General features: G+C 36.4%; 1 protein-coding gene across 2 annotated transcripts in view; it reads right to left on the bottom strand.

Annotated features, from left to right (window-relative positions):
* Positions 1–6,691: 6,691 nt before the first annotated feature.
* Cul3 (cullin 3) overlaps positions 6,692–10,748 on the bottom strand; it is a 58,000-nt gene continuing 53,943 nt past the window's right edge. For both annotated transcript variants that reach the window (XM_055616532.1, XM_055616533.1), the window contains 2 exons: positions 10,042–10,187; positions 6,692–7,161 (listed from right to left, as the gene is read on the bottom strand). In XM_055616532.1, the coding sequence (XP_055472507.1) occupies positions 7,030–7,161; positions 10,042–10,187 (278 nt within the window). In that variant the 3' untranslated portion in view covers positions 6,692–7,029. The remainder of the gene's footprint in view (positions 7,162–10,041; positions 10,188–10,748) is intronic.

Raw genomic sequence — 10,748 nt, 5'->3', positions numbered from 1 at the left:
TTGCTGATACAATTAACAGTGGTTAATTAACTTACATAATTTTGTCAGTAAACAAATTTACTGTGAAGTTCCAGGTATGTGGGTTTGTTTGTACACATTTTTTGCTTAGTAGAATTTGTTGGTATTTCACAGTAGTTTCTTAGCACATTTTTTAAAAACCTAGGGCTTTTATTATTGTCTGACAGGGAATGAGCTGTATGTAGTAAGACATAGCAAATAATAATAATAATAAATTTCCCATCAGCTATTTACTAGCCTTCAAGATTGAGTTTCTCATCATGAATACACAAATAAACACACCCAGACCCATGTGCCCAAATACATTGACATACAAGAGGAAAAGCACAGACACACAACTGGACTCAGTATAATTGCTTTTTATCTAATTGAATGCCTCATATTTTAGCCAGGATTATAAAAAGTGGTGAAAACAGTACTTTAGGTATATTTTAGGAGGTTACACCAACCAGCTTAAAAATAAAATACGTGATTAAGGTATTCTATTAGTTTATGATTTCTAGGTGATAAGGTCAGTTGATCAGAGCATGATTTAGCAAGGCTAATGGGCAGCTTAAGCTCAGGTGCAGGGTTACTAACCTTATAGAAGTGGGAGCACCCAACCTATTTAGTGTTTCATAAATGACTGCTGCTGTCCTTAATGGGTAAGTGAGCAGTTACTGAAAATTGACTGGCAGGTACCATACTAACAGCTGGTTCAGTGAGTGCATACCATCAGCCACTCCTTAGTAAACCGGCATCAATTCCTTCGAAGAGGCCACAGATGTAAAACACCCTCCCATGAGAGTTGCAGTACCACCTGCTGCCCCAGATTGCCACTGGATCCAGAGGCTGGAGAACAGTCATGAATACAAGTAGACACCAGACCGTGCTTTCATGTAGGCTGAGAACTGCACTCACATCATGAAAGGCCAACATTGGAGGCTGAAAGGTGGTGTTACAGGTAGGGGGAGTCTGATTCATTAACCTTGAAAACTGGAATTGGAATTTAAGACTATGTAGGTTTTATATATTTAGATTATGCAAACTTTGTGCCAAACTTATGAGGGAGCAAACACATATTTTAGCTTTTTACTGGATAATTCTATGAATGCTCATTACTGAAAAATAACCCAGAACTTATACTGGGGAATTAGGTAATCAAGAATATCCCATTCTTCTGGAAATTAATGTTAGGTTATGTAGACAATCTTTAAACCCAAGACTAAAAGTAGAATCCTTTTAAGCTGTCTGGATTGACAATTACCAGATCAATGGTTTATACTTACAGCCATCCTCTGCAAAGTTGTCTATACAAATCCTAATTTCTGCCACCCAGACTAAGTCAGTTCAAAACCAACGGTTCTAGGGTAACAAATTCCAAACCTATGCAACAGGCCTTGCTTTTTAGTCATCTAACACTGCTGCCTAAACTTGGACTTGTAGGAGAAGTCACTGAACTTTGAATGCTGCTTTCTAAGCTCATTTTCTTAGTGTGAAGGCCTACAGGTTGCCTTTCTTCTGTGCAGGCGCCATGACTGATTCCATCCTCCCAATGAGGACTAACAGTAGCTTTGCTGGGATGAATGTGACCTGTCACCATGAACACATTTTGTTATGAAAGCCCTTGACTTAAGAAACATACTGTTTTAAGCAGCTTTAGTAAGTACAAAGATTAAAGGATCTTAAAACTTGCTTATCATTAATATTTTTAGCAATTGAAACTGAGTTAGTGTAACACAAATAACCTAAAGAATAGTTCCCAAACCGTTGTCTAAAGCCTCACCTTGCACCTATAAAACCATGACCTTCACAAAGGCATCTTCTCTGCCTCCCCCAAGCTTAAATACCAACAAAGGCCGGGCTAATTCTCTTCTTGATTGAATTGCCTTTTAGTGTGGGACACTCTTCTCTAAGCTTGAAACTGGACTCCGTTCCAAATGGGCTCAAGTCAGATGAATATAGAGGTCTTTTAACTAATAAGAATAAATTTTTGCTTGAGACACTTAGGAACGTTGCATAAACATTTGTGGGTAACCTCATGAGGGGTTCTAAAACGCAATCAAGATCTTTCCCACTTCATTTAGACATAATCACGATGTTTTCATGTTTTGTTACATACATCCCGTGCCTCTTGCTGGAGATACATTGTAACAGAGTGAAAATTATTTTATTTCACTCTATATCATGCTCTTTAGCAAATCCCTCAGTCTTGTCTCATCTATAATTCTAACTTTAAAACATCAAGCTACTTGTTTTTTCATAGACCTAGGTTCAAACACAGAAATTTTCATAGGTGTTGAAAGAACTGGAATTGAGTTCTTTTTGCAAAAAAAGTATATATACACATCATTACACCAATACATACAATTTCTTGTGCATGCTATTCCAGTATCAAGAACAGTAATAAGCCAACACAAACTTTCATCAAGATATATGCCAAGCAAAATCTATCTTAAGATTCAAATTCAATTTGCATAAACTGCCTACTCTGTACAAGCCACTGTTTCCTGGAGATGGTGATGAAGTCATTGAAAACACAAGCTTTAGAGTGAGACTTTGTATACTTTTCCCCCCAGGTATGTATGTTTATTTTGCTTTAAATCAGTAAAATGGGTCCTAGGGGCACCAATGATCTAAGCAGCAGCAAGTTTGTGTATTTTTATCTTTTGCTTTAATTCATTTAAATTATTAGATTGCTGGCATGCTTTATTTGCATAAAATTCTGCACCATGCATACAAATTGTAGTAAAGTTATTTACACCATCCCAGAAAGGCGAGAAAAAGCTACTTTTGAAGGTAATTTTTCACTAAAATCTGATCAACTTAAGTGGATTGTGAGAGTTTAAGAGGTATGTAAATTATTTTAACATTTGCCCATCAATTTAAAACCATTTGCTGTATCAATTTTTAAAAGGTAATGTGTTCTGCCTTCATATGTTCTGATTAGAGTGAAGAATCCCATAGAGGCAACAAGGTGTCTGTGCTGTTCATTTAACTGGCAAAGTGGATTTTGCAATTATCAGCTGTGTTAAATCCACCAAAATATAGCTATTGAGTTGGTACTGTAAGGTGCCACCTTTAGTGTTTCAGGGTGTTTTTTTTCCCCCACAATGTCTGAGGTTTTACTGTAGATTTTAGCTTAGGACGCGCAATGCTCCAAAGACTTGCAGACATTAGCTGCTTATCTGGACTTGGGAGTGCCACATCCACCACATCAGATCCTGCCAAGGCACTCACTCAGGAATCACAACAGAAGAACAATCTGGAGACTCAGGATTTTAATTTTTCACACTGCAAGAACTGTGCACATTAAGGTTTTATGCTCTGTGAGCTGTACTTTATTAGAATGTTGAAACTTGACTTCATTAACTAGAAACATAGCACACACTATGTGGAGCTTCTCATATACTTCAAGGCATTTCAGAGAGGCCCACTCAGGATCAAATTAGACCCAAATATCAAGGATGAAATAAACTTAAGTCATGTTCACAAATGTGCCATTTCTAAGAGTATTACAAGACGTTTTGTTCAAGTTCTTCCAAGAGTTAGCTTCATGACCAATCGTAAAGCTCAGTTCTTTTGTGTCCTATACCTTCTGGAAAACTGACATGGAATGGAAAACCATGCAATAAGAAAACCATTTTTTAAGTACAGATTTTAAATTAACCACTTACCTTGTAACCCTCACACTAAAATTTTTAGAGTATATTTTCCTTTAAATGGACATGTTCCAAAATAGCAGCCATCATCATCCTTGCTTCCTGCCTAATGTTGGTGATCAGCAAATATGGGCCAACAAAAACATGCAAAAATTCCACAGAGATACATTTTCACATTATATCCATTGCTTCATGCAAATGAGGTACACAATTAACAAATCGAAATGGAAAACCCTACCTATTTGCAACATGAGACATAGACAAGCTCCAGAGTCCTATCTTAGAACCAACCCAATGTCCAAATCCTGGTTTGGCCACTTTTCAGCAGTTACCTTGAACACTGGTCTAACGGTTGTCAAGAGGATATGACAACTAGAACCAGAGAAAGAACACAAATGTCTGCACACAGTAATACCATGTGACTGTACTATTTCTGCTCTTGGGACTAGGAATAATTCACAATTTCACTTAGATTTTTCACTTTTTATCAACAGAACACAAAGTACTTACTGAATAAAGAAGTATCATATAGTGTACACGTTACAAAGGATACACAAGGATGCTTTCCTTTTAAGATTGAGAGAACCTTATGTTGTATAAAACATGTAACATGAAAAACTAGGCTACTCTCAAAGGACAGTAGAAAGACAAGGGCAAAATCTTGTATTATTTGTTCAAAGTGAATATCTAAAATTAAACCCAAAAAGGCATGGTATAGTTAACATACTAAAATTAAGACCCAAACAGAGAAGTAAAGTATTCAGAAGCCTAAGGTGTCAGTCAGGGCACTAGTTTCTGTAAATGTACACAAAAGAGCACTGGTTCTTACCTAAGCCTTTCCAGCTGTTCAGGCTACTGAGGAAACAAAAGTCAACAATGTTTTACTGTACTCAGGAGTTTCACTTCAGAAGTATATTAGTATTTTACAGAGTGTGAAATGGTGTCTTCCTGTCCTACACTTACAACGCCTCATTCCCTGTTTAAATTCACTGACACAAAGAAGCCTTGCAATGACAACCATTTTTTAAAATTTTGTGAGGCTGTTTCTTAGTCATAAAATCTCAATATTTAAATGACAATTTAAAAATGAATGCTGTCCCATGAAAAAATAACAGCAAAGATTTACAACTTAACAATTAATGACATCATTTCTGTAGCTGGAAAAATTATCCATCTTCCCTAAAATTCAAGTCACAGAAAATCTAATCACACTTTTTCAAACTAAAACCTTAAAAGTGGATAAAAATATCAATGATCTATTGCTAAGGAGAAGTATCAAAATGCATCACCTGAATTCTGTAAGGTAGCAGAGTGGGCACTGCCCAGCAAATCTACTTTAACCCAGAAGGAAGCATCTACCAGCACAAATATCAAACCTTTATGTCCCTAAATATAGACTACACCTGATCTGGACAGCCACACTGAAGATAACAGAAACCAATTTTTAAATGATTTGAGCTAGAACTTAAATTTTGTTTTTAATGTCTGACTTAAGAGACTTTAGTAACTAAAGCTTTCAAGGCTTTCCCAACTGTTGACAACCTTCCAAAGTGTTAAACAGCAGCTTCCTTAGTGAAAATTCTAACTATACCAGAAAGCAACTCTTTAGTGTTCCACTGGACCAGGGCAAGTACAGGAAAGTGTACTGAGAACCTGTCCATACCATCCACACCTTCAGCCTCACATAAAGGTGGAAAACACGTAGTGACTAAGATCATATAATTGTATAGTGTAGGTAAAGACAAGCTTAAATTCAATGAAAGCATATTTGAAAGTCTAAGATGAAAATTATAATCCAAGACGCATGGGGAAAATATTTATGTGGAGTTTTTAATCCATATTAGAATTCAATTATTGTAACTTCATAAATTTAAACAGAAACCATCTTCTGAGACATACATTCTAGTAAGTGTATCAACAGTATTGATATTCAATGGAGAGTTGGTTACTTGAACTCAGTAACATTTCATTTTTCTGACAGAAATCTAGTGGTTTTTTCCCCCATTACATCTCTAAAACATTACCTTTTAAGAGAAAAAAATGGAACAAAATTAAATAAAATGGAAGATAAAGATACTTTCAAGTTAAAGCAAACTGTAATCCTTGGCAGATCAGTCAGGTAGAAAACAACTTCAGTGATAGTTGGAAGCACAGAGTAACGGACAAAAATCTTCAGCACAAAGCACATCTTTGAAAACATGAAAATGACTCTTCAGAGGACAATGGATAGCTAAATACCCAAGAATCATCACGTTTGAAAAATATTGCTTAATCACTTTCCAAAACACAGCTGCAAGAACTGAAGACTTTCTTCAAACTATCAAGGTAATCTATTTATTGCATCTTTAGATTGCATTTTGAAACAGACAATGGTGTACCACAGCTTCACCAAAATATATATTTAAACTGTGTGTGGAGGATGGAGGCTATGATATTTATAAACAAAGGGTAGAATGTATGTGCTTTTCAAAGGGACTGAATTAAATATAACCAGCTGCCACCTTTGTGCTCTGACATACTTGAGTTAGTGTGTATGTGAATACTTAATTCATTTATTTTGTCTACAATAAATGAAATAAAAACGCCACCCTATACAATCCACTATTAGCAGTAAGTACAACAGCAAAAAATTATTGTACAATTTATACATACTAAAATATTCTCTTTCTCTAGAAATAACTCAGAGCAAAACCTAATCGTCTTAGAACTTAATTTGGAAAACTTCAGATTACAAGAGAGAAAAAACAACTCAGGGTATGTACTGATGTCCAAACAAAGGTCTTGGTCATAAGGCTGTTAGACTAATAAGTGCAAGTGGTAGGATAAAGCATGCGCCAATTGTATGCCTGGGTCTTTGTATATTTATCAAACCTTTAAACAATACCAGCTAAGGAAAAGTCACAAGCAGAGCAAGATAACTGGGAATTTTGCATCTCTTTTGCCATTTTTGCTACCCAACTTACACAATGCGCAAAGTGCTAATAATAAGCAACACTACAGAAACACATTTACATCAACACTGAAGACCTGGGGAAATGAAATCCAACAATTTTATTTTAATGAGCTGTGTTTTCTAAATTTGTTTTATTTTTTTTCTGTTTTCATACAATATTGAAAACAAAACGCGGCACATTCACATTTTCCCGAGGAACTGTAAAGATGATCTCTACAGGGATAACGTTGGAAAGCCTGAAGCTCAATCAACTGATGTTGAAAACTCTCAGAGGGAGTAGAGGCTTGATCTGAGTGGTCTATAACATGTACTGCATTTAACAGAAGAGATGGTCGTCTTAATAGTAATGATTTAAAAGAACTTCCCAGTCCATGCGAAGAGTACAGTCCAAGAATAAATCAAATTTCTGAATGCATTTTATGCTACGTATGTGTATACTTTGCGATCCTCAGGTGTTCGTGCCAAATATTCTCTCTCAATAAGTCCTTCAATACGTTTCTTAATAACAACTGGACTTGGTAAGAATCGAGCCTTCAATTGCTGAGTTACCTAAAAAGAGAAAGTACAAATCTAATTTTAACTAAAACACTTCCACATAGACACACAAACATCCTCATCTTTTACTAGAGCTGACATGTCATTTTAAAGCTAAGAATAACAAAATTTAGTGATTTTACAACTAAATTAAAAGAATATATACAGCCGCACCAAGCACGGTGACTAATGTCTATAACCTCAGCGCTTGGGAATGTGAGGCAGGGCTACCCTGCCTCAACATAACAGACAGATAAAACAACTAAAAAAGAAAAAGTACAGAAATTGTAAAGTATTTACTTGAAAATGTAATGCATGGTTAGAACACACTTCCATGTGTTAAAATGTGGGTAGCTAAAGAAGATTAGTTAGCTATCACTAGTCTGATTATACACCAGCAGACAGTTTAACCATTTTAATGATATTACTAACTTCTGGGTTACCTTTCCAGTTCACAGAACCTGGGAAGCATAGTGTGTTTACAAGCACAAGCTCTGGATCCAGATTGCCTGGGTTCAAATTCCTGATTCATCTCAGCTCAGCTCTGGGATCGCAAGAGATGACTTAACAGATAAAATGCCTTACAGCAATGGCACCCAATACTATGAGTAACTTCTGTCATTTTTTTGCTCCAGCTACAGTCAGATCTTAAGCATGGCACTACCAGGAATAAATTAACTACAGCAACCAGTCTACTGTTGCCAATCACAACTACGCGCGCGTACACGCACGCACACACACATCCCTAATGCTTTTAATGGCAATGTAAGCTGTTTCATTTTATAAAATAAACAGTTGGTATTAACAATTAGTTACAGAACCAGCGAAAATCTAAACATCTTTTTCCTCAAAGCTAATGCTCATTTCAATAATCCATCAGACTCCATTATCCAGCATAAGCCAGACTTTCTTTTACTTTTGTTGATCAAAGCTATTTTCCAACAACAACCAACTGTTGGAAATTCTTTGAAATGTGAAATCTGAGCACTCAACTATGCAAATACAATCTATAATCATCCCAGAATTACCATTCTAGTATCAAAAACCTTGTTCTTGGCAGGTAGTTCTTTTCTTACCTTAGCCTCTGCATTCTCAGTGCACTTGATAAACCTACTTACTAACATAAGTAACAACAACAATCTTGCTATGATCCACTTGAAATTGCCAATCTTTAACTCTACCTTCTAGATTGTGAATAGATTAGATTTATTCTCCTTCCTTATAGGATCTAAACTGCACTCAAGATCACTTCAACTCTCAAAAGCATCTTCAACTCTGGATTCTTTGGTCCTATTTTATAAGCACTGTTTGATGAAATCACTTTCAGTATAAACTAGGAATCATCAAGCTGCACACAGGTCAAATACTAAATAATACTTGTTTTTATAAAATCATTTATATTTAGCTATACTTCTATGTGTGGCTTATAGCTGCCCTTGGGTTAAAATTGGCCTTTTATAATGCTTTGATAACCTCTGGGAAATCCCAACACAAATTTATGAATTAAAATTCACCACTCTGCTGCTGTTACAATCTCTAATTCTGATGGGCTCCTTGTGTTTTCCAACCCCGATGCCGCAGAACCCTGTTTGGGACAGGGACAAGAAGCCATCTCATTTCCTGCCCATCTTCCTCATCTTCCCACCTTACATCGATTAGTCAGCAGACTGTAGCCCTACTGTGTTCTCAAGAAAAGACAGATTCAGTTAGTGTTTACTATTTCTACTACTGGCCACTAATAGTCTTCCTTACTTTCTGAGACTTCACTACCCCCTTTGTCTTAGCCACCTACCATCTCTTCCCCATAGTACAAGCATCCTGAACAATCTTCCATTTAGAAGTAAAAATAAATTCCAGAATCCTAATCCCATCACTTAGTCCTCTAGAACTCTTCTGTTTGCTCCCAGAACCCATCGTCTCAAAGTACAAACTACTCTTGGTGGTTTCCACCTCCACATCCTTCCTAGGTGCTCCATCAATCATCTACTCTTAGTAGGCCAGTGAAAATGTACGGTGAAGTTAACTAGTCATGACTGTCCACACAGTCATTCATTCAAACTTGATGGTTTTCAGAGTTACTGACCACCCACCGTTTGCCACACCTCCTCTTTCATGTAAAATTGAGCTTTGCTTATTTTACTCCCCCACCCTCTTTGAAAAGGCATTAAATTTGAACACATTTCATAATTAATGGCAAGACTGCTGATCCTAGAATTTCTGATTCAGTGGTCTGCATGGACCAAGACCTTTATTTCTAAGTGTTGTGACACTGGCACAGCTGGTTCAGAAAGAACCCCTTTAAAACAAGTGCTCAAATATGGTACTGTGGGACTGACTCCTCACAGATTTTTTTTTTTTTTTAAATTTCCCACGCTGTTCCTGAGCAATGTAGTATGAAATCAGTTCTGACTGTATGATGTGAGTTCGCAATTCAATGTCTGGCCTTCTCACTTTTTAGCTAACTTTCAACACCCCAATGAACTACTGCGCCTGCATATGCCAGTGTACAATAAAGTCAACTGTGCCATTATTAGCTAAGATACAGACCACTGAAGCACACTATTCTCTTTGTAGTTAAGAGGCCCAACCTGTCTCCTCACTCAAGCCAGAAACCCAGGAGGCTAAACTCATCCTTCTCATATCCCATCATTACTAGCAAATTTTAGCTCTACTTCTCAATTCTTAACTTAGGCTTTTGTTACTCAACTATGTCAATGGCCCCTCATGGTTCTTAGTTTCCTAATTTGTAAAAAGCTCTCAAAAATTGGTAACCATTACTAATGTTCAGAAATACAGGTGATTTGTTTATAAAGGTTTACTGTATGCACAGTTTCTTGCTCTTGGTGAGCAATATTGTGTGACAATGACGCTGACCCATGCTTCAGGTGTCCTTACCTCTGCTACTAAAACATTGTGCTGCATCTTCTTCCTAGACTTCATTATTCGCACTATAGCAGCTTCTATCTCGTGTTTTCTGTCATCATCTACTTTCTGTCTTGTTTCTTTCCTTTCTGGGTCGGATTCACCTTGTTTGGCTGCAACTAAAATAGAAATAAAGGCATTTATCAGAAATAATTTAAAAATTTGGTTTTTAATAAAATATAGTAATTTAATATTCAGAGAAAAATCCACCTCAATTAGAGTATGCATACAAGTAAATACACAATATGCAAACATTCATGTTCACCTCAATTATAAATTATTCTTTTGTAAAATTAGAAATCAGTTTTAGAGGGGAAAATAAAGTCTTTTATTTTTTTAAAAGGGTCTTGCTATGCAGCTCTGGCTGGCCTGGAACTCACTATTTTAGATCAGGATATCCTCAAATGCACAGAGATTCACCTGCTTTGGTATCCCGATTTCTGGGATTAAAACTGTACAGCATACATGCCAGGCTGAAAGTCAATTATTCATAGTCTAGAATAATTCCTATTCTGGAAGAAAAATGGTAGTGGATTTAGCAGTACACAACGTGAAAACTGTTCGTGGCTTTCAGACCTCAACTCTTACTTTTCCATAATGGCTTCAAGTTTTATTTCAGCAAAATTAATTCAGATAGGCAAGTAGCTGTTGTCTCTAACCCATAAGGCACTGTAAGAGAG

This window comes from Psammomys obesus, unplaced genomic scaffold, assembly GCF_907164565.1.
Source record: "Psammomys obesus unplaced genomic scaffold, mPsaObe1.curated_primary_1811, whole genome shotgun sequence".
Lineage (NCBI taxonomy): Eukaryota > Metazoa > Chordata > Mammalia > Rodentia > Muridae > Psammomys > Psammomys obesus.
Note: the sequence above shows the minus strand (reverse complement) of the source record. Positions and strands in the feature narration are given on the sequence as shown.